The sequence below is a fragment of the Ictidomys tridecemlineatus genome, chromosome 10 (assembly GCF_052094955.1).
Source record: "Ictidomys tridecemlineatus isolate mIctTri1 chromosome 10, mIctTri1.hap1, whole genome shotgun sequence".
Lineage (NCBI taxonomy): Eukaryota > Metazoa > Chordata > Mammalia > Rodentia > Sciuridae > Ictidomys > Ictidomys tridecemlineatus.
The window spans coordinates 27,481,455-27,506,081 of NC_135486.1; the positions used below are offsets into that span (position 1 = coordinate 27,481,455).

The 24,627-nt window shown below is 36.7% G+C and overlaps 1 protein-coding gene across 2 annotated transcripts; it reads right to left on the reverse strand.

Moving 5' to 3' along the window:
* Window positions 1–8,609: 8,609 nt before the first annotated feature.
* Atp6v1g3 (ATPase H+ transporting V1 subunit G3) lies at window positions 8,610–23,688 on the reverse strand. 2 transcript variants are annotated; one of them, XM_078022539.1, is made up of 4 exons: window positions 23,532–23,665; window positions 13,979–14,016; window positions 12,491–12,591; window positions 8,610–8,966 (listed from the first exon to the last, which is right to left on the reverse strand). In XM_078022539.1, the coding sequence occupies exons 2-4, from the start codon at window positions 13,998–14,000 to the stop codon at window positions 8,793–8,795; spliced, it is 297 nt and encodes a 98-aa protein (XP_077878665.1). In that variant the 5' UTR covers window positions 14,001–14,016; window positions 23,532–23,665; the 3' UTR covers window positions 8,610–8,792. The 2 variants fall into 2 exon arrangements, with proteins under 2 accessions (XP_077878665.1, XP_005330441.1); XM_005330384.5 differs by lacking the exon at window positions 13,979–14,016 and having other exon boundaries at window positions 23,532–23,688.
* Between the last annotated feature and the right edge of the window lie 939 nt (window positions 23,689–24,627).

The window sequence follows — 24,627 nt, forward strand, 5'->3', positions numbered from 1 at the left end:
TTTAAAAAGACAAGGTTTTATATTACCCTATATCTACAAGGCATGATGGTTTAAAACACATTGCTGTTTTGATTATAGTACTGTTTCTCCAGAAACTCAATTTAAAACTTTTTTTTTTTTTTTGTATTGGGGATTCAAACCAGGTTCTCTTATCCACTGAGCCACAATCCCAGTCCTTTTTAAAATTTTGAGACAGGTTCTCTCTAAGTTGCTTAGGGTCTTGCTAAGTTGCTGAGGCAGGCCTCAAACTTGCAATCCTCCTGCCTCAGCCTCCCAAGCCACTGGAATTGCAGGTGTATACCACCATGCCCGCTGGAAGCTAAAATATTTTTTTTTTTTAAATTCTTGTACTTACCCTTTTAATGTGCCAGAAATGCTCATGGCAGGGTGTTAGGGCACTTCCCTGTTAACTCTGTGCTAGTTAGAAGTTGAACCAGATTTGTGGCTGCTATGCCACATTCCAGGCTCAGGACAAGGTTGTTTAAGACCGAGAGACAAAAGCTCAGAGAATTTAAAGACCTCCTCCATGTCTGACACTGATAGAACAAGTGCCAACAGTCCACTTTTCCTGTTATACAAGTTAAATTTATGAATGCTTTACCGCCTATTTGAACATGAAATTCATATTTGCAGCATATGTATTTTTTACATTACAATACCTCAAAAGTAGTTTTATAGCTTAATTTTGGCCTTAATGTGTCTTCATGGGAAATAAATGACCTGGAAATGTTTCATAAACTGTGTTTATAAAATGTACTGGGTAAGCACATAAAAAACAGCCCATTCAAATGTTTTGGCTTTTCTCTCTCATACTATCTGGTCAGAGAAGTCAAATTATGTGTACACACAAGTACTTGTTCATTAATTTAGTTATTTGTTCATTCAACAAATATTTATGGAGTGCTCACTATGAACTATTTGTGATGCATTGTTCTAAGGTGTACTAGGAATTTAATGATAATGCTCAATTTTAATTTCATGTTTAGTATGTGTTTTTTACCCTTTGCTTTATGTTATTTTTTCATTTATCTTTCACAGTAAATCCATGAGTTAGGAACTATTTTTCTCATTTTTCTTAAAGAGAAAGTTAGCAATTATGTCAAAATATAGAATGTTAAACCTAAATATTTCTAAGACCTTACTTTTTCTAATATTTACTTGTTTCTTTTTGTTATGATTTAGATATGTGGTGTTTCCCAAAAGCTCATTTGTGAGACAATGCAAGAAAATTTAGAGGTGAAATGATGGGGTTGGAAGAGTCTTAATCAGTGTATCAAACCCCTGATAGGGATTAACTTGGTGGTAACTGTAGGCAGATAGGGTGTGGCTGGAGGTGGTGGGTCCCTTGTCTTTGGGATATATATTTTGTATATAGCAAGTGGAGTCTCTCTCTCTCTCTCTCTCTCTCTCTCTCTCTCTCTCTCTCTCTCTCTTCTCCCTCTTTCCTGGCAATCTGTATCCAGCTGCTTTCCTCCTTCACACCCTTCTGCCATGGTGATCTGCCTTGCATAGATCCCTGAAAAATGGAGCTAGCTTTCTATGGACTGAGACCTCTGAAACGGTGAACCTCAAAGTGAACTTTTCCTTCTCTCTTTTTTTTTAAAGAGAGAGAGAGAGAGAGAATTTTTAAATTTTTTGTTTTCGGCGGACACAACATCTTTGTTTGTATGTGGTGCTGAGGATGGAACCCGGGCTGCACGCATGCCAGGTGAGCGAGCTACCGCTTGAGCCACATCCCCAGCCCGAACTTTTCCTTCTCAATAGTTTTTTTGTTTGTTTGTTTGTTTGTTTGTTTGTTTGTTTGTTTGGGTTTTGGGTCACAGAAGTGAAAAAGCTGGCTAAAATGCTTTTCCAGCAATTCAGTGTTTCCATTCTTTTCTGGAATATAAAATATCTTCATCAGAAGTGAAGTTTTCTGGATTATTTGAGAACTTGGGTAGTATCATTAATTTAAGATGAGGGTCTTGCTTACTGTCCCCTTCCCTCCCCCTAATAAGAGAAATTGGCTCCCGGGAGTAGGATGAGTCTTAGTTTGCTAGTTTGCTGTGCAAAGTGATGGATGTGGGAATATTAGTTCTGGAGACAGAAGCTGGTACTGCACCTAAGTTTATTTCTTGTAGAGGGAAAGCATGGGGATGAAGAGTATGCAGGAAAGAAGGAAAAGAAAGACAATTTAAGCAAGGAAACTCCAGCAGGAAAGAAACCAACGACTGATCTCTGGGCTATGGAGTCGGCAAAGACTGACTTCTTGAAGGAGTGGCTGGAGAGACTTGGGAGAGGCAGGTGCTGAAGGCAATTTTCAAGTGAAATGTCTCAGGCTATAGAGTGAACCATCCCTTTGACCCCACTGATAGCCAAGAAAAGTCATCGGCTTGGAGGGAGAAGCTCTATTGAGAAAACTAATGATGGTGCAAGATTTGCCTCTAGGTTGTCACAGGTCAGAGCAGAGACCCTTTGTGTATGTGAGATGGCAGCTGGACATCCCTTGGAATGGCCAGTCTATAGAAATTGCAAGGAGATTACACACATCTGCTACATGCTACCCCCAACTCTAAGCTATCCATATTGTTTTCCATTGAGTTTCTCTTGGAGGCGGGTGGAGAAAGAGATAATGACCTGGGGTGGAAGGTAGAAGGGGAGTGGGATAGAGAGAACTGGACAGAAACTGGGAGTTGTGGTGAAGTTTGGCAGGAAGTGTTCATAGAAGCAGAGCTAAATTTGAATTCAATGTAGTTTTGTTTGTGTTAAATTAGCAGTATCTCAGTTAAGCCATGGGTTTGGCATAGAATAATAACTATGAGTGTGAGTCAGGGAACTAATAATAGTTCAATGGAAGAGATGGGTACAAACTGGATCCGTCTGCTGAAGTGAGCAAACCAGGCTGTAGGCTCCGTTTACATCTGCCAATTTCCAGTTCTCCCTTTAATCCTCAAGGATGTTTTCTTCCCAGTGCCCAGGTTTTATTCCATCTAAATCCCATATAAAAGGAATGTTCACTTTTTCTCTTCTTTACACTTTTTGTCAGTTCTCAATTAGGTCAGCTCTACCTCCACAATATTATCTCTCTGCTATCCTCTTATCTCCTTATCACCCACTTGATTACTATAGTGACCTCCGAACCAAAGTCTTGTCTCCAGTCTGAATCAGCCTCCTTTCTGATTTAGGTGATGCCATCTGATCACTGCACATGTAATTGTCAGTATGTTGCTTGCTACTCAGTGGATCCTCATCCATTTCAAGCAGAGAAACTTCTAACTTCTCCAATAGCATTTTGAGCCTTCTCCCTAAATGGAATCCCCTGATTTTTATGTCTGCCCAGTATTTTCTGCCTCTGGGCATTTGTGTGAATTCTCTCTGCCCTAACATCCCTCCTTTCCCTCAGTCCCCAAGCTAACCTCTACTCAGCCTCTTTACAGGCGTCTGTATTTCTAGTAGATCAGTTGGAGATTCAGAGAGGTGTGTGGTGTTCTAAACCTATGGAATTCCTGTTGGCACGTTCATGAGAAGTCAGTCCTCTATCATAACAATAACTGCTCAGCACTATTTGCGTTGTACCTGTTACATAAAAATTGTCAATTATGTTGATAATGGGCTAAGCGTGGACTTAAGTCTTAGGAGAAAAAAGTGGAGCAGAGGGTAGCTTCTGCCCTTGTGGAAACCACAGTCTTGGGGGTGACAAATAGGAGGAAAAGTCATGCAAGATTCTGAGTGCTATGAAAGAGCTGCAGAATCACCTGGGAGGTAATGGCCACCTTTCCTAGGGAGCCAGTTGACACTTTACTAATTAGACCAGCTTTTAAAGAGCAGTAGGGTTTGTGAGGCCAAAAGAGAATGAAAAGAAACTCTTGGCCAAGGCAGCTAGCATATTGTTGTAAGAATGGCGTTAGTATTATGATTTCCTTTGCTAGATGAGCTGATAACACTGCTGTTTTGACTTTCTCACCACTAATAAGGGTGTAACTTGAGTTACTGAGAATGGTATTGGTTAATTCTAATTAGACACATTTAGTATTTCATGGCTGGGGTGGGGAGCACTTTTGTGTTTATATTCAGGTCTGACCATTCCTCTTCCTTTCTGTGTGGTCCCTTGCAAGTTTGAAAGTCTTTTTTTTTTTTTTTTAATATGTGATACTCTAAGTTTAAATCATCAAAGTTGTAGCTCTTTTCAACCTTGCTGATTCTGATATTATCACCATGAGAAGTTTCTTGCTTCTTGCATAGATTTAAATGTACATAACAGTTGATACCAGTGGTTTTATTTGGGATGTTTGGACATATTTACATTTGTACTTAGGAAAGCATCTTCTGAACTGTGACAACAAACTGTGAATTTATTAGGAAACAGGTCTTCAGAATATTGGCAAGGTTCTTGTGTTCACTGGAACCTCTATTTAAATATCTTTAGGGTCTGTCTTCAGAACACATATGTTCTTATTAATTGATTACACGATAATGAAAATGATAACAAGTTGACAGTTTTAACGCTTTTTCAATGAAGTGCTAGTATGATAAAATAGGCTCAGTGAAACTTCTGTTGGATTCTACTTTACTGAAGATGAAGAAATAGTTTAGAGTTTACTTTAAAAATGAGATAATATCATAACGGGCCAGTTAAACTGGCTGCACAAGTAAGTTTGCTACTCTCACCTCATAACCTCCTTCTACAGTCATTTTATCTTTAGATCAGCCTGTTCATCTTAGTTTTTTTTCCTAATAATAATAATTGCCCTCATTATTATAAAAACTCATGTATCCACTTATTTATGAATCTAGCCTAGGCCAGTGATGGTGCTCCTAACTACTAAGCTCCACTACCTCTTTAATACCAGTCAGAGTAAATATGCTTTCTGTTCACAGTACTGATAGCAGGAGTTCAATTGATTTGAGAATACTGGGAACTCCAACACATTTGAAGTGTACCTCATCTTAAACTAGAATTCAAAACTTGGGTTGCTGAAAGTGGTAGGACCAAGACTATAAGACTTGTGCCTATTTCAGTAATAATCATAGTTTTCACTACCAACCTTAAATGTGAGATATATCAGGATTCAACAACCTTGGTTGAATAAATACACCTATCAATGTCTGATGTACACAGGATGCAAGATCTCTCTGTTATTTAAGTCATTAGCCAGTGGCTCCTTCAGGTCACATTTAGAACAAAGGAAACTTACTAAGCCAGTGATTTCTTGCAGTGTTGATATTAGGCAGTCCCAAGAAAGATAGGAAAATAGAAAATAGGAGAGACCTGCAAATGAGCAGTAATGAAATTTCAAGCTGAAAAAGCAGAATCATTATATTTTAATTATCTCTGTGCTTATATTTTTTTATTCTTAGTGTTTTACTTTCAGTATACACACACACACACACATAAATTTGTAGATCTTTTGAGAAACATTCTAGCTCGATTTTAAAACTAGAGGATGCAGGACAAGGAGCAGAACTCAGGTCTTTGTTGGAGGTGGAAGCAGGCTCTGCCTTCTCCCTGCCTGCACCTGGACATACCCTTCACAAGAGAAAAGTGTGGCAATAGGTCTTATTTGGGCATTTAACACTTTGGCAATCCTACTACACTTAACTAGCAAAGTCATCTTCTTGCTTCCTAAAATGGCCATTTGACCCTTTCACTTATCTTGATAAGTCTCCTAAAACCTGTTCATTCTCAGCTGATCATTTTTCTCATATTTAATTTGAATACCGTAGTCATGAGGTAGGAACATCTTCATCTTCCTAATGTTAAATCAACTTCTTAGTCACCCGTGCCCACTGTGGTCTTCTTGTTAGTAGGAGTGCCTGTTTGTATTCAAGGCCAGCTCTGTCCCTGGGGATCTGATTCTTGTGCTTCTTTTCCTCCCTGGCCCTTTGCTTCTGCAATACCTCCCTTCTCTAATCTTCATATTAGTTTTTTCCCTCCAGTGGAATTTCAAAACAATTCCAAACAAAACCATGCCAGATACATTTCCTTCAAGCTATGGCACCATTTCTCTGATGATTTGTATAGTTTCATAGTTATCTATAGTTGCTCTCTCTCCGCATGCATTCTCTACTCAGATAGTATGCGACTCTTAACAGTCACAGATCTGCCCTGTTTTACTTGAACTCTGAGTATCAGTCAAGAAAGACGGTTGATCACCCTCTCTTTTTTAAAGAACATGATCTAATGGGCATCCCAGCTGTTGCTTCCTAACACATCCTCATAAATCTCATACTGGATGAGTTTGTAGATCTTCTGGGTGGTTAATAGGTCTCTGAATTGTTGGCTGTTTTTTTTTTATGGCTGAAGGTTATGTAACCCTGCCCTTACATATTGGGGGTTTGCTCTTCTAGGATGGCCTGAGCTGGAATATTCCAAAGGTAGAAGCTCTGCAAACTCTGGCCCACACTACCCACTGTCTCTCTCCATTGATAAAATAATAGTGGGGATGCCCTGGTGGCAATCCCTGGGTTTGTGTGCATGTGCTGATATATAGAAAAAAAATTGCAATCTCTCTATTCCTTTACAGTTCTTCAAATTGCATGGCTTTGTTTTCAGGTGCAATGGAAATAATTAAGAACTTAATGCAGCATTTTTTTTTTTTAGTTTCTGATTGTGCAACAGGAGTAGAGAAGAAATAAAAACATACTCAAATTATTTTATTTCTGTGTGAAGACCTGTATGAACAGACAAAACCTTTTAGGATAAGTACATTGTACATAGAAGTCAACCTTTTGGTGTGACTGAGGAAGTTCTCATGAATAGAGGACCTGTCACTGAAATTCAGAACTTTTTTTTGTATGTGAAAGTACAACTTGGCAACTTTACCATCCATGAGAATGTGAGAGTTCTGGGAAGATGACTCATTCAGTTATGTAATGATATGAAACCATATTTGAATATAAAAATAAGTGAAAAACAGAGTCTAGGAGGGAGTACATACTGCTGACAATAGAGTATTCGGAATAGATATGAGTTCTTTGAGAAATTAACAGATACCATAATAGTGAAGAAAAAATAATGAATACTGCTCGTTGAAACTGATTCCATTTAGCATGTCAAATTAAATATGAAAGGGTCTATAGAAGATCCCTTGGTTCAACACCATCCGGTAGGTTAAAACACCAAACAAAATCTGGGTCTGGGGAGGTTTATGGATTTGCCAAAGGGATGCACAGAGTTTGGGCACAGCAGGGTCAGATGACAACCTGTCAACACCCAATTCTCATTTCTTTTCTGGAGTTTGGCATCACTGTATATTGGAGAAAAATCCTATAATGACTTTAATGTGTTTCTAAAGTATTTTGGACCTAAAAAAAATAATCCTATGTCCTGTGCAGGCTCAGGAATTTCTTAACTTGGCTGTTCCAGATAATATATATATTCAAGCTTTCATATCCAGAAAATTGATGTTTGGTTTTCATGATATAAGATGGAAAATTAAGTCTTACGATGTATGGCAAACTATGAGGCTGTGTATTTCACAAGTTTATTTTCATTTGGTATCTTTCACATGGGATGTTTTACTCATGTTTTCTAATATCTCAGGTCTGCAGGCTGGAGTAGTTGAATTCTTAGAATCTGTGTTGAAGTGGAAATCCTCCATGACAGTTCTATTTTGGGGAAACAACTTTACTTGATGTGCACTGTCTACCACATAAAACTGAACTGACCTGAATGGTTTTCCTTTTTTTTAGGGAAAGTAGGGAAACAACTGGAATTACATTTTTTTTCCATTTATCTAATGTGAATATAAAAGTGATTATGTAAGAAATACTAAAATATGTGGCAAAACAATAACGGTTAAATCTACTAATTAACTTTTGTTTGAATGGAATTAGAATTTGCCTCCATATATTATTTGAAAATCAAAGACATTTAGTATCTGTGATTATAATGATGTATATATAGGAACGTTCTGGGTAGGCAGTTTGGTGAGAAGGGAAGGGAGCAGACACTGGAGTTCCCTTGCCAGGGCGAAGCTCCTGGCTACCACTGTTCCCCAAGCACCTCCAGGAAAGTTCCTTATACTCCTTACCATTTTTAAGCAGGCAGGCAATAACACTGCCCCCACAGTAGGACTGAGATGAGTTATACATCGAACTAACAAAGTACTTAGCACTTCAGAATTTTGCTTAGTTATTGCTGAGAGAATAAGTTAATGGCATATGAACTCATTATGCAAGGAGTCACTTGTCATTTTGTTGTTGTTGTTTAAAAAATACTTGAAAGAGAATAATATGTGGTTAGTTGAAATTAGGTGAATGGAATAGTTCTGGGACCCATTTCTCCTAAGATAATTGCATAATCTACCATGTCTCTTTCTGTTTCTCTCTTCTTTTTATGCAATCTTTTTTTTTTAACTATTGGTAACATTTTATGGTTTCCTCATTGGTTAGTGAATTAAAATCCTTGACATGTTCATTTTAGATGTGTATAGGAGTCATATTCCCCTTAAAAATTAGTTTTTAATGACCACTCCCAAGAGCTTATCTGCTTTGATAAAAGAAGACATTTTTTAAAAAGCGACATCCTGAAAGTCAGTTTCCTTTCGATATCAAAAGTACGTTTACTCGGCATTTTTGACTTGTTCCCAATTAAATGACAATACCATTTAATGACTATTACCACCAGGAAAGATAAAATGATAGCTTTATTTAGTTTTTAAAATTAAGCGCCCATGTGTGAATTCATGCACACTGAATTTTATAAATGTTCAGTAAATAAGATTAATGTTTTAAATTTCTTAATGCAAACATGAAGCTACCAGCAAGCAGGAGGCATCCACACACCACTCCTTGGAACAGTTTTAGGTACGTCAATTGGTGGCTCTGTAGTTCATGTGGATTTCTGGGTTTATGTCGCAGACCATCATCAAGAGCTGTTTAATCACATCCTCCATACACTTGTTGTAGCTCCCATGAAGTTCCTGAAGCTTTCCCTGTGTTTGTTCTTCAATTTCATAGGAGACATTACTCTGAGAACCCATTATCTAGGAAGCAAGAGATGGAATTGTCACACCATAGTCATGTTAAAATTTTGTTGTTTTATAAACCCTAACCTATTTATTGATGAATGGTCTATGGAACACACACTATCTATTCTTTTTCCAGATTTTCCCCCCAGAGGACAGACTAGAACACTAAGACCATGAGTGTGAAGATGGACTTTCCTGTTATGGAAATGACATAACAGGTTATTTTTTCACTTCTAACTGATGACCACGCAGTACAAATCACAAACCAGTTTACAGTCATGATACTATGCTCAGAAGTTTTCTCATCACATTTCTCATGTTTTGTACTAGTTTCCATTCTGATCTCACATCTCCCCTGTTGCTTAATATCTGAATTACTAGTCTAGAAAACAAAATTGGTAGGCACCAGTAAGCCCACTTTGGCTAGTTTTTAAAGAGAGGGTTATTGGGTTTCCTATTGTTAAAATACATTATCTGACCTTCATTGATTCTTGGGAAGATACAGCTGAAGTACACATCCCAAATGCTTTTACATGCCTATGGAGACAGATACGGCTAATAGATACACTATTGAGAATTTTGGTATAAATTGAAATTCTTTCAAATTGAGATATGCTTGTTCATTTAGTCAAACTATCCTTTAGCCACAGTTGAACAGACCTTTCTAATTACTCTTTAATTGGCTGTTAGCACTTTCCATCATGTTCTCTATCCTCTTAGTTTCTTATACAGCCATGAGTTGTGATTGGACCAAATCCTTATCTTGCAGGGAGAGTTATTATTTTAAAGGAAAACTGCACTGAGACACTTTGAAAGTCAACCTTAGATAAACAATCAACTCTTAATTAATCTACTTGTGAACTTGATCTTTCTTAAATGTGGTTTCATTAAGACAAGATAGCTGGATTTGCTTGTTTTCCACTTCTGTGTTAAGGGGAGAGGTGCATCTGGTATGATCTAAGTAGCTCCACTAATCATGACTTCCACCTTAGGGTTTCTAGACTGTTCTAACATCTGGAACCCCCATCATTGTTCTGGATCCTAAGCTTCAAATCAAATGCAACTGAGTCTATTGGGTTCCAGTTATTTTCTGTTTATAATCCAGGCAACAAGGGCATCAGTTCAAAAAAAAATAATTTTGAGAAGATGCAGCTTCTGAGACACTAAATAACTTTTACAAAATAATATTTTCATAAATGAGTATACAGAAAGCAGACACACATGGTCCAAATTTCCATTACTAAGGGGTTTAAAAATAGAACTGTTTATCAAAATAATTCTACCCAATTCAAACTTTTTTCTTTTTAAATTTACTGGTTTATTTGGGACTCTAAGGAATTGAAAAACAATTTTTTTTTCTCTTAAATCCAATGTCTTAAGTGGTAAAAAAATTAAAAGATCAACTATTATGAGACTGTTACCTATGCTGGGTACATATTTGTTAAGCAAAGTAGAATGATCATATCTCCAATCTCCAAATGTTACAGAGAACTCATTACCTGTGTTGTGTTGTTCCTGTTGGCAGAAGCCTGTTCACATTTGGGACACTATGTACATTACAAGTTGATCATTCTGTAACATGTCATGATCCATTTGTTCAAAGGGTGCCACTTTAGGACTTTTTTTTTTATTTTTCAAAACTTTTACTTTGAGAGTGATGTGCATAGACTTCCAACCTAATGACTGATACTGACAGTTGGATCTTCAACACTAAGTATCTTTCCTTAGCAATTGTTCAAATGCTCCAGTTTCAGGGATAGCAGAACTTCAGGACCCACAATCTTAAGCAAAACAGTTTGGGACTCTAAATTTTTTATTACTTCAAGGAAACAAAATGCTCTCATGATATGAATTCAGAAGTAAAAAATATAGAAGTCTTCTGTGTGCTCATGGAAACCATTATTTGGGTCTTTTGTTTGGATTCGTGGCTTATCTGACTTTTACTAATGTTAACAATAGATTTAATTTTCTGTAGTCCATATTTTCTTTTAGCAATGCCATATCTCTTTAGGAGTAGATGGTACATTAGGTAGAAATGATGAGCAAGGGATAAACAAGTCATTGATAAAGTAGTACCAGTGGATATATAACTATAACCCACATTTGAATAACCTGTCTGTGTTGAATAGTAAGAAGACTCAAAGAAACATTTGTATTAACAAAAACTAAAAGGCGACAACCAAAAAAGAAACATCAGGGTACAATACCCACAGCAGGCATAAAACTGTTTTTTTGGGTCTCCTCCCAGACCTCCTAATTGCCCTGGGTTAATGATGACGAGATTTAATGGGAATAGCAATATGCCTGACATATGGAGGTCATCCAAGGAAAGATCCGCAGTAATGGTTTTACATTATGCTTGAAGTAGCAAGAGGCTTAAACATGATGACTTTTCTATGTGAGCTTTTGATCAACTAGCTGTAAAATTGGCTTGGAGCTCCAATTATGAGAGCTAAATCAGTGAACAAATCTTGAACCAGATTTACATCTGATAGGATTCTTCAGGAGAAATAGTATATCAAGAGGTTTAATCCAACCACTTGCAGAAATTATGGTCAGATTTTTTATGACTTAAAAAAAACAGAAATAACAACTATCCTTTCAGAGATATCTTACATATGATAATCAAAGCTGGTTGTTATGAAGGATGATTATTTTCTCAGATTTTAATATAACAGGATCCAATGGGAAAGATAAAGCCACAGAGGAAATATTTAGTTATTCATTATTTCCACTAACTTTTATTGCATGCCTACTAGGAGGCGGACTGTTTTAAAACCTGGGAAAACAACAGAGAATAAAACAACCAATCTGCTATTTTGGTGCTTATAGTGAGAAAGAAAGACAGGCAGTAAGAAAAAAGTGTAAATACTTAATATATCAGACAGTGATAAATGCAATGAAGAGAAAGAATGGACTGTAATGGAGTATTGGTTTCCTTTACTTTCAAAAGAGAGATAATTTTAGATAAGGTCACCAGGAAAGGAAATTCATGATCACATATTAAAGAAAGATGAATGAGTCAAAAAGATTAGAATTACAGGGAGTAACATGAGGTGTGTAAAGTTCCTGTGGCAGGGGCATGTTCTGTTTGACAAGTTCATTCTATATCTCATCATGAATTTTAAAAATTAATTTTACTAGTAAACATTAAAGAAACAAAATGTTTTCTGTAGTTTTTTTAAAATGGTGTCAGTCAATAATCTGTGGTAGCAATGATATTTTAGTCCCTTCAATTTTTATATTTGAGATTATGATTTTTTTTAATACATAGTCAACATCAGATTGATGTGATTTTTTTTAATACATAGTCAACAACTATCCAGAGACATACTGTCTGATAAATTTAAAATACCTTGAATCTGAAAATGTAAACTTGATAATTCTGTAATGTTTAAGATCTAGTTTGGTGTTTAGCCTTGTGTGGACTGTACCTGCTGAATCACAGCATAGTTCTCCTAAGGTTCCTCCTTATGCCTTATGAATATTAATATCTTATCCTCTGTGCAGCATAAATCAGTGTGGGCATCCTGGCTTACCTTAGACTGTTTAAGTCGAAACTCCTGGTCTCTCTGCATTCTGTATTGGTCCACTTCAGCCATCGCCTCCTCCTTAGCTTGCTTCAGTCTCTTCCCCTTTCCTGGAAGTTCACAGTGGCATAGAAGAAATGATATTTCTTTTAGATATGCATGGGATTTCAAATTTGATTTTTTTAAAACATGGATGATTTCTCCATGTTTTTAGACTCCTCCCCCTAGAATGTCAAACTTCATTGCAAAAAAATAATACTGAAAATTTCTTATTTTTCTATAGGATTCTTTAGAACATGGCAATGACAACTTTCTTTCACACTTACATGTTTAAATAAAATATCCGCCCGTTTACTCACAGCAGTAACAGCCAGAGAACAGCTTTTGGCTGTCACTTACTCGAAAAGACATCATTTGGTCAGATTTTCTGTCCTGATTTGCTGCCAGGAATCCTTCAGTCCACACCAACTGGATCCTATTTGCCACTGGCAGTTCTCCAAAATCACGACAAACATGCAACTCAGACTCTATCAAACTGACTTATAATTTTTTTTAGACATTTTATTGGGATTTTTTTTTTCTTACCATTTGTTAATCCAGACTGTCTGATTAAACCCCACGGTACATCAAAGTAGATTTTCTTTTTCTTGTAGTAGCTTTCTCTGAGGGGGACTTGAAAGTGGTTGTAAAACCAATTGTTTTTAATGGTTAGGACATTTCGTTAAGTAGCCCCTTTTCTTTTATTAAGAGCTAAGGTGTAAGCCTTCAGCCAGCAGACATCATGAGATGAAAGTTTGAGACAAATACAATCAGCTAAGCACACAAAGTTTTGGACAACCAATGTAATATTAATTGCTACTATGACCCCACCACCTTCAGGGGGTTAGGTACTAAGGATTTGTGATAATTAAAGTTGTAAAGAAACTGAACCTTATGAAAATTCTTTTTTTCTCTGCATCTCCTATCTTTCCATTTCAGTAAAATGCCTTTCTTCTTTTGCTCATTTAGTATGATTTATCATGTCTCAAGATTTTGTTTACAATTTTTGTCAACTGTTACATTATGTAGACTTTGAAGTAGATAATATGTTCTCATTAAGTAACACCGAAGAAAATCTTCATATTAACTTTTGTCTATCATCTGTGTATGTTATTCATATCTTTGTAGCATTCAAATGTAGACAGTTGCTAAATTTCCCTGCTAGGTTTGAATGGCTTTGCTAGTCACTGGGTTTGTATTTGAAATAAGGATAGATGCACTGACTTGCAAATTGAAATGTTCCTTTTTAATGTCTACCATCCTTGAATGGAACTGGTGAAACCTCACTTAGAATAGGTAATTAACTTTCTCTACTGTCTTGAAAATCCTCGTCTGGTAAAAATGAATGTTATTCTGGTGTTTGAGGCTTAGTGGTTGCTACATTAATGCTTACCTTCACCCTAGTTAACTAATGCTCACATTGTGTATTCGGATTCCTTTGTTCTCTATGTTTCTTACCATTTTGTGGAACCAAACACATTCTATTCCCAGAGATTCTGTGGACAGAACAAATAGAAGTGTTGGTACGGAAGCTGATTCCTTGGTCCACAGACTGGTTTCTTATCACTGTTTTTTAACATCAGGACAATATAAAATGGTAATGTATGAATATTTTCATGGCAATAATGAGTTGCAATGCCTCTACATATTTTATAAAATAAATCACACATGCCATCATTATGTTTAGTTGCATAATATCTAAAACGATTGGTTTCAAAGTCATAACTCTTTAGCACATAATAATGATAAAATGATAATAACAATAGCAGTAATAATAATGGGACACACGCTGCATGCCCTTCCTCTGAGCAGGATCCTGTGATCCACTAAGAGCATGCACATAAGCTCCAACACCCTGTGACAGGCTCAGTGTGTGTCTGTGATTCCCAGGTGGTGGCACCAGTCACCTGCTGGCTTTCATTCAATTAAATAGGAGAGCCACAGGGAAATCACTGCTGGCACAGTAGTTTTCTGGATGGACTCAGCAGCTGCCACCATGCAAGGGGCTGTGTGTACTACACCTGATTTAATCCAGTGGAAGAAACAGAAGTCTAAAGCCTACAGCTTGGTTAGAGGTGAAGCACATGCACGTGTCAAATCCACTCATCTTAACCTCCAGCTTGCTTCTTGCTCTGTGTAGGAAGATGGCCAAATTTTGAAATTGTACTTGTTTATTCTGAAGCACCAAAAACATGGTGACTGTGGACAAAAAGAGGTTCATATTCTTAATATCAGTACACTTTGTTTCAAATACAGGAGTAACCATATGAGATAGTCAGATTTTCTACATAAATAATTGAATATATGATCCACAAATTCCTATAAAGACACAGGATTATCAGGCAGAATGTCTTGATTTTTTGGTTTAGAAATTGTGTTCATCTTATGTGTCGTGATTTTAAATACTGCTAAAAATAATGCTGTATAGTTGTGTAGGAAAGGAGGGTTTTACTTTATTCTTCCATTATTCACTTCAACTTTACTGACCACCTACTATATAAGCATACAGTGAACAACAGAGGAGAAGTACACAATGCATGGTCCTTGCTTCCAGGTGACATAAATTTCACATACTTTGGAAATGTGTGCATGCTGCTCCAGCTTCCAAGAGGAAAATTGTAAAACAAAATGGCAAACTGCCTAAAAAAAATTGTAAAAAAGCTAAAACATAAACCTTTGTTCTGCTTGTTCTGGAGCAGTTAAAAAAATCACAATGCTTATAGAAACATTGCTACTAAAATTCTATAGAGTCCATGGTTTGCCTCTACTCCAATAGTCATGCTATGTCTTACATTAAAAAAGTAACACCCAAAAGTGTAAACAAATTCACCCGGACACATATCACGGGACTCTGAGGAGGCTGTTGGAGGAGGTTAGGAGAAATCTCTGAGGAAGGAACCACTAGACTGAGTAGATGTACCAGCAAAGACAGAGCAAAGGGACAGACTAAGAAAGGACAAGAAGATCCTTTATAAGATGGATCTGAGGACAGTCTAAATAGTTCAGCCTCATTCATTTTTAGACATGTAGCTTATTATGCAGACATCTACATTTAACAAGTCATGGTTGAGATATATTCTACAGAATTGTTTTGTGAAGAGAAAAAGGGGGATTCTTGACCTGATTTTCAGGTATTTTGTGGAGAAAGAGTTAAAAAATCAATTTGGGGCAAGTTAAAGCTGAATTCCACATATGCTCAAAGTTAAGATCTTTTTGCTCAAAGATAGGCTCTGCTCTTTCTGGAATTGGACAAGTGAACTTCATGACCCAAGATGCAAGCCCTGAGACACAGAGAAAGCAACTCTATTGCTTGGGCTACTAAGCTTTTTTGGAATCATTTCTGATGGGAAAAATGATATTTCATTTATTTTCTCAGAAATGAGTCAGAATTATCCACTTGGTACCACCAGAACAGGACATCATAAGCTTTGTAACTTGGAGCATGTTACTTAGAATTTGAGTCTGTTTTCTTATCTATAAAACAGAGCTAATAATCTCTTATAATAAGTTATTGGAAATATTAGAAAAAAAACAGAACTAGTTATTTAATGAGTTTTTAATCTTAGGAAAACAGGTTCAATTCTTGTTAAGAAGGAAAATGATAAGCGAGGCATGAGTTTGAGGAAAAGTCCTCAGGCCTTCCCCAGGGATATCCTAGGAGAGGTAATCATCCAACAGGACAGACAAGTCTGGAATTTAGGAGAAAGGACTGCAATGGAGGAAGATTTGCATGTCAGTCATCCAGGTTTGGGTATGTGCTAGTCATAGCAAAGGTATTTGGACAGAAATTAAGGGAGAGTATAAAGAATGAGGAGAAAAGAGGGATAAGGTCTCAAATTGGGGGAATATCAACGTTCAAGAAAAGGAAGTGGATCCTCAGGAGAAGCCTGCCAGTAGTAGGCAGAGAGGAAGAGAAATTAAAAAGAAGCTAAACTCGTGAAGAGAACATCCCAAGCAGCCTATAGCCAATGGAATCAAATGCGACAGAAATCTGAAATGGACCACTTAGTCATCTGACATTCTCAGATGTCTAATAAGTACCACACACTTTTCTGGATATATGGAAATCCCACAGACTTCCCGTTGTTATGGAATCTGCCTTTTGGATGCAATTCAGGAGACAAAAATAGAAAATAGACAATGTATACATAATATGACAAGGATATTGAATACTATGAAGAATAAAGGAGCATAAGGGATAGACAGAAATGGTGATAGGTGCTAATTTGATAGATCAGTTCCCTCAGATAAAACGATAGGCAAGCAGAGACTTGAAGGAAAAAGACAGATGGTCATACAGGTAGACGAAGGGGAAGCCTGTTCAAGGTGGAGAGAACAGCAAGTACAGAGGCCATGGTGGGAGGGCATTTGACATGTTCCAGGAATTGCAGAAACACCACCTCTTTGCTATGGCAAAGAAAACAGGACACTTTAGTGTGAGGAGATGACCACAGTACTAGTAGTGGGCCCAGGTCAGGTGCCACTCACAGCTCACAGCTCACAAGGCATGTCTTTGAGACGCTAAATTCATGAAGGAGTCTTAGCTAAGGTGCGACATAATACTGATCATGATTTCAAAGGAGTTTTTGGCTGGTGTAGAAAAGATTTAGGGCTAAGAGAGTAGCATAGAGGTAAGTTGTAGTAGAGTTGACAAGAAGGGATTATATATTCTTTGGAGTTGGAGGAGTTGATTGATCAGTGTAAGAGACAAAGATGAGTTAGGGATGACCTCAACATTTTATTTTGAGGTGGAGTCTAGGATACAATTTTGTTGAGATGTCAAATATCCAGTAGTGATTTTGAAAAAGCTGATGTTCATCTGAATTTGGAGATCAGAGAAGCGGCTGGGGAAGGAAAGATCAAATTTGGGATCCTCTACATGGAGTCAGGATTATAAAGTCAGAGGATCGGATGAGAACACCTACGGAGTGTCTGCAGATGTACAGAATAGGTCCTCAGTGGGTCACTGATCTTCTCAGTGGGACTGAGAAGATCTAGAAGTCAACCATGAATGTAGTGACCTGAAGTCAAATGGAAGAAGAATCTTAAAGGTGAAAGAGGAGTCTAACTGTGAATGAGATGCTGAATGCATCAGGTTTAGAAACATGGCTCATTTTGGCAAGAGGAGGTTTAGTAGAGTTGTAGGAATAGAAGCTCAGAGGAAAATAGAATGAAAAGATTATAGGCATAGGGAATATAAGCACTTATTTGGGAATATTTAACCACTAAAGGGGGCAAAGAAAGTAAGATAAGGGCTCAATGTGGCCAAATAAACTTGACACTTAGAGGATATTGTGAATTTAATTTTGTACCCCCTCCCTCGCCACACCTCCCCCCCAAAAAAATGACGTGTCAGAGTCCTAATCTCTGGTACTTGTGAATATGACCTTATTTGGGAATAAGAGCTATGAAGATGTGATCAAGTTAAGGTGAGGTTGTACTGGATTAAAGTGGGTCCTAAGTTCAATGACTGGTGTCCGTGTAAAGGGAGGGAGATTTGGACACAAGGACTCAAAGACTAAACAGACACACAGTGAAAAAGGACATATGATTGTGGGGGTAGACAAAAGAATGATAGAGATACAATCCCAGGAGTGCCCACTGGGACAGAGGCATGCAGTACTCTTTGAGCACAGCCTACAGGATTCCAACCTTGATAGCACCTCACTTTGGGACTTCTGGCCTCCAGGACAGTAAGATAATACCTTTCTGTTGTTGAAACTCAACCACTTTGTGGTCATTTGTTACAGTGGCCCTAGGAAACAGATGCAGAAGAACAGTGAGGAGCACAGAGATGATGAGGTCAGATAGGCAGCAGAGGCTAAGACAGGTACTCTCACAAAGTAGAAAGGGTAGGTATCTGGATGAATGTGTCACCTGACAAAAATAAGGACAACCAGAACAGAGGCCACCTTGATTTGCTCTGAAAGCAAAGGATTATTTGGAGATGCTTGGAGCTTTCTATTTGTTACTAATAACACCTACTACTTAAGGGGAAGAACATGTTCTTGGTTTGGGGGAATCATTAGTATTACCATAAAACCAACCAGATTCAAAGAATGCTATTATTTTTCTCACCAATTACAATCCCTGTAAAAAGAAATAAGTCACAAGAAAAAATAAAAAGAAAGCCCACCTCTCCTTTGGTGAAGTTGATTGTTACTGAGTTTCTCTTCTGACTCTAATCTAGTTCCCTTTCACATCCCCTTCCTTGATGTTTTCCTTGGCTTTTCTTTTACTTATATTTTCCTGATTAAAGATCACAATGAGTAGCTTTGTGTAGTTCTTGGATTAAATATAACCAAATGCTATTAGTCCAGAAAAATGGTCTATAATTTAATATCACCCACTCACAGAAATGAAAGTTCAATATATTTACAAATACCCTGTTAAGCTACGGACTATAAAGAAAGAGGAAGTATTTACAGGCCTACAAAACATATGACAAGGCCATGAAATTCTAATATAACAACTTTTATTTTACTAGTTTATTAAAAGTCATGTCTTCATGAACCCAGAATATGCACTTGCAGAGTCAAGAATTTATTAAATCAAGGTGCCTGTTTAAATAATTCAGAATATCTGCACATTTGGAAACAAAAGGTAACTTGCAGATGTAAGAAAAAAATTATTTGTGGTTGATATTGTATATATCATAAAACTATTTTGCATTATTGTACTAGCTGACACAGCATATCCTATAATGCGATTTATAATTTTTAGTTAAACGCAGACATTGTTTTCTACAGATTCTAAATGAGACAACTTGAGTGCTTATTTGTGAGAAGGGGTACAGGGCATGTTAGGAAATGATTCAAGAAATATGTGTCCTTCATGTGATGTTGAGTCTTGTGCATTTGAGCATTTCCAACAGTGTTAATGCAGAGCTGCAGTTTTCCAAGTTTGCAATGCATGCAGCTTTCATAAAAGATCACAACTAAAAGCAAAATTGTCACATATTGCACAGAAACAGAGTCTCTTTTCCTTGTGTGGACAGCAATACTGTGAATTTGTAATATGATTCTTATTGAAGGCTCAGTTCAATATTCAGTTCAATGGACCTCCAGGGCAACGCTATGATGTTCTGTTGTAAAAATGTAACTTGTCTTGGAGCAATGTGCCTACTTTTATGTTTTGATTAATGAACAATTTATTGGGCAAAAAAATGTTAACTCCTAGTAAGATTGTTTAAAGCAGTACAAACCTATTATGATACCATCTAACTGCTGTAAGGATGTTTTACACGTAAAAATATATATGAGAATTTTAACTAATAAATATAATTAGTCTGTATTCAGTGAATAGAAATGAATATCTAAACCTTTCTTGTCAACTTACTGGAAATAGTCAAGGACTCCCTTGGAATAGGAAATATAGACCCCAAACAAAGGACCAGGGTACAAAGAATGAAACTAGATTTCTCTATTCTACTTACTCTTGTGTTGTTATTATTTATAACAATATTCATATGTATATAATACATATTAAATATCTCCACGTACTTAGTTTGAACTCAAATTCACTATCTTATGTACATTTTCATATCCTTTAAACATCTTGGTTATTAGGTAGATTGATAATAGCTTGTATTTTTATTTATTTTAAAAAAGGAAAGCTGAAGTTCAAAAATGCTAAATAACCTATGTTAAGAAACATGGGTTTTAAACTTAAACCAACATTCCTTCTCCTGTAATGCCTCCCATGCTGACTTTCAAGCCTGTCCACAGCCCTGTCCACCCCCCTCTCAGTGCCTTTGTGTCTGGCGATTGAGGGCCTTGAGAGCAGGAACCAGCATATTCTGTTTCTACAGGCCTGATGGGCTTTGGCCTTCAGAAGAGTTCCTGATAACATCACACCACATTCCCTTGTCTGTATTCCCTAAGGCAAAATGTTTGTACTCTATATTGTATTATGTAACAGCTTAACTGGGATCTGAGTCAGTCCTCAAAAATGAAATACATTAATATTTTTGCAACATAATACATATAAACATTGCCACCTTGTCTGTCTTGGACTTTTATTCCTAAAACAATTAACAATGAATTGCCTGAATTACCTTGGGTGGGTTTTCTTTTCTCTTCCCAAGCATTTCTTTTCATTTTAAAATACATACTCATGAGTCCAACTCAAGCAGACTCCTAAGTTTGACTTCCAAATAAATGAATGTAAGAAAGAGAAAGTGATACAGAACTTCTACAGTGGTTTTCACTGTTGGGACTTATTAACCTTCATTCTGAATCTCTCTTCTGCCTTGATATGCCAGATTTTCTAATTAATCTTTTTATAGAAAAAAATAAAGTAAAAACATATGATTTTGTAAAAACAAGGACTGCTCATACTACTCATGTCATTATGCATTTCTTATATCAACGGCCTCTTAGGTACTTATCTTCACTAGAGAGTTAAATAAGAATCTTCAGGTACTCATTAGTGCTTACATCAAAGTGGCACAAAACTTGAAAAGCACTCAGTCAATTCTTATTGAATCAAATAAATGAATGAAAACAAAAACTACTGAAACATAAGGGACGTTACAACATACCAACACACCCTTTGCCACAGCATGCTTGGGGCGTCAGGTAGGATGGGTGCTGTTGTGACCAGACACTGCTGCCTGTTAATGGCTGTGTAAGAAAACTGTATTCAGTGGAATTTGTGCTAAGCAAAGAGAACCCACTGACATTTTCTGTAACTCAGTGTATGACTTAGTTGTTGAAAGTTAAAATATTCTCCAAGATGCTTTTAAAGCCTGGGTTATTCTTTGTTGTTGGTTCAATACTCATGAACAAAGATATGGTATACTAAGAAAAAAAAGTCTGCATGTACTTTAAGTTATTAGAAAATAAAATGAGCATTTTGTATAGAAGCAATACATTATGCATTTTTTTAAATACTGATATCTGAGAAGAGGTTGCCCAAGGAGAGCACACGCTCAAGAGGCAAGAGAAAGGTTGGCTTTATCTTCAAGTGAAGTTGAAGCCATGTTGTCCTTAGTGGCTTCCACTCCCAACAATCTACATGGTTAGCAATACTTCTCTGCTGAATTTGAAAAAGGAGAAAAAAATAATTGACAAGAACAATTTGAATTGTACAATAATATTGATGATATATGGGCTCCATATTATCCTATGTTTTCCTCTCTAATGAGAAAGCAAAGAATCTAATTGTCACATCTTTATTTTAGTCTTCTCCTCTGGAAATTTTAAATGGGGTTAACAGAAAGTTCAACAAAAGGTAGGGGAGATTTTTTTTCAACCACCCAGTATGGAACTGCTTTTTTTTTTCTATAAAATTACTGCATTCATATCATCTTGCAATAATTTGCATTTTTGTTGTTGAAGAGGAAATTGGGAAGTAGGTAAAACATTTCTTTATCTTTCTCCTTACTTTTCTCTCCTCTCCTCTCATCTCTAGCTGGAATCTTCTCTGTTTGGGGTTTTGGTGTCTATATTGCTGAGTGTTCAGATAATAAATTTATCTTCATAAAGGGAAAGATTTTACCATGGTTGAAAGCCCTAGTGAACAGAGTAGTGCCTGTCTCCTTCCTGACTTCTTCTCTTGCATCACAGTGAACTATTCCACCACTTGCTCAATACAATTAAATAAGTTTTTTTTTTTTTAGTAATTAACTAAGCTTTTATTCTAATTTGGCCCTACATTCACCAAAAGAGTCACAGAAGCAACAATATTAAGACATAATTCCTACCTCCCCAAACTTCGGCTCCAATGGAAGAGTTGGGCAAAACAATTATGAAGAAGATGAATGCCTCTACAAATTATTATAAAGTAAATAATGAAGTGATGTAAAGTAGAATAGAAGAAAAAAATACAGATTTTGGCCTAAGGGAACTTAATTCAAGCTGTATATCTGTTAGTTGTTAGTTTTTTCATTATAAAAATGGATAAAATTCATACAGTGCATTGGTTAATACCTTGACTGAGGAATCAGACCTCATCCAATGCTGTCTCTACCACTTATCCTCCCTGTGACCTTAGGTAAATTGCATAATTTCTCAAAGCATCACTTTCCCCTTTTGCAATAAAGGTCATGGTGTGTAGTAAATAAGATAAATATTGAGCATGGAGGCTGGCACCATATTTTCTCCTTTTAAAATATAACTGTGGTCAAATCATAAATTTTGTTTCAAAATAGGAGTAACATTAACACCTTGTGAATATCAAAGAGTAGAAGAAAGTTGAAGTTTATTGAGGACATTCACTTGTGAATATGTAGATACATGACTACATAAAAGGATAGAAAATGAGAATAAAATGGAAATATTTTTAGATATTTGGAATCAGCAGGGCATGGTGGCTCATGCCTGTAATCTCAATGGCTTGGGAAGCTGAGGCAGGAGAACTGCAGGTTCAAAGCCAGCCTTAGCAAGGTCCTAAGCAACTTTGAGACTCTGTCTCAAAATAAAAAATAAAAAGGGCTGGGGATGTGGCTCTGTGGTTAAGCTCCCCTAGGTTCAATCTCTAATACTAAAAATAAATAATAATAATAATAATAATAATAATAATAATAAAAATATTGAGAATCAAAAGCTATCAAGAGAGGGATAACAATGAATTATAAACTGTTATGCTTCCAATTTCATGGAAATGAAAACTGATGCTTAAAAAGGATAAAAACTTTGCTCGTTTACTATCAGGTAGGGAGACTCAGTATGGAAGTTGTCAATCTCTTCACCTTTGCACAAAATTGAGAAAACGCAAGGTGTGGCGGCAGGAAGGAAGCTGTGAACCCAGGCATTAAGCAACATCTCCATAACCTCAAAATCTGTGATTTTTTTTTTCACTTAGCACATGGCCTCTCAGAAGGATTTATATTAGGAAACTTCATCCCCACTATAAAAACACAGTTTTAATGAACAACCTGGATTTCACAGGGAGGATGGTAAACCAGGGTTTAAACTCAGGTGGGCCTGACCTGGAAGCTCATGCTCAAGTCCCTGCTTCCCATGGCCTCACCCATTTTGTGACAAACCCCCTCACTGGCAATACTTACTCTTCTTGGCTTCCTCTAACTTTTCCTTGGCCCTTTTCTCTGCCTGAAGGAGCTGGTGGATTCCCTGGGACTGGCTGGTCATGGCAGCTTGCTCCACGTCAGGATGCTTCTGTGAAACCCAGGAAATGGCAGGTCCATTTATCTTTTGAGAAATCACCACATACCCTGGATTATTGTGTCAACAGCAAACACACAATTGTTTGCTCCAAACTGACCTCCTTGGGCGCCAAGGAGAGTCCAAGGTGGAATCCAGAAAAACAAGTTAAGTCATTATGAGGAAGTTGAGAAATCACTGTTTTTCTGACAGCTTCAGCTCTTCTCTGTGAAATAAGGCCCCTTTTCATGGGCTGTTGAGTCTACTTATAAAAAAAAAATTGAGTAAGATGTCTTTTAGAATATTAGTTTCCCTAATCTTCCAAGAAATATTGACTTTTTTACTGAATTTATCTTTCAAGTTACAAGGGTTTTTTTGTTGTTGTTGTTGTTGTTGTTCCTTATCCATGCAGTATTAGTTCCAAGTCTTTATATATTTCTAGTAATTCAATTATCTGCTGAGGGAAAATTTATTAACCTTCACCAGGAAGGAGGTTTTCTGATTTTGTGCATAGAAGATGGACTAGGTAGGAATCTCTTCTTTTCTTTTCGCAGGCCTTAGGTAATAGGAATGAAAAGATTTTGTTTGGGTATTGTGCTGCTCTCTCATCTTAGTACTGGGACTAAATAAATGATAAGGGAAATTATAACTGTAGATTTTGAGGTTAAATTAAAACAATTTAAACATGCATATTACATTACTTAATGCTTGTGTTGCGGTATTGTCCTAAGGTGGTACAGTAAAATCTACATACCTGATTTGATTCAATCCAGTAATAATTGGAAAAATGAAAATGTTGGTCACAATGAAGAATCATACAGTAATGGTTACATGAATCTAAACATCTTATTTGAAACTAAGAGCTTTTGGTGAAAGCTTTTTTTCCCTGAAGTGACTGGAGTTGCATTTATTAAAGCTTTTATAAACCACACCTCTATTACCACATCTATAAATTTCAGTTTCAATTATTTTAAATGTGTCCATGGATTTACAGATATTTGT

What these genes read in the sequence shown, in the direction of transcription:
- Atp6v1g3 (XM_005330384.5), bottom strand. Translation starts at nt 23,613, where the DNA reads ATGACCAGCCAGTCCCAGGGAATCCACCAGCTCCTTCAGGCAGAGAAA. An exon ending in GTTAGAGGAAGCCAAGAAGA is followed by an intron (nt 12,592 to 23,531) that starts GTAAGTATTGCC and finishes GTGAACTTCCAG; the next exon opens with GAAAGGGGAAGAGACTGAAG. An exon ending in TTCGACTTAAACAGTCTAAG is followed by an intron (nt 8,967 to 12,490) that starts GTAAGCCAGGAT and finishes CTTGCTTCCTAG; the next exon opens with ATAATGGGTTCTCAGAGTAA.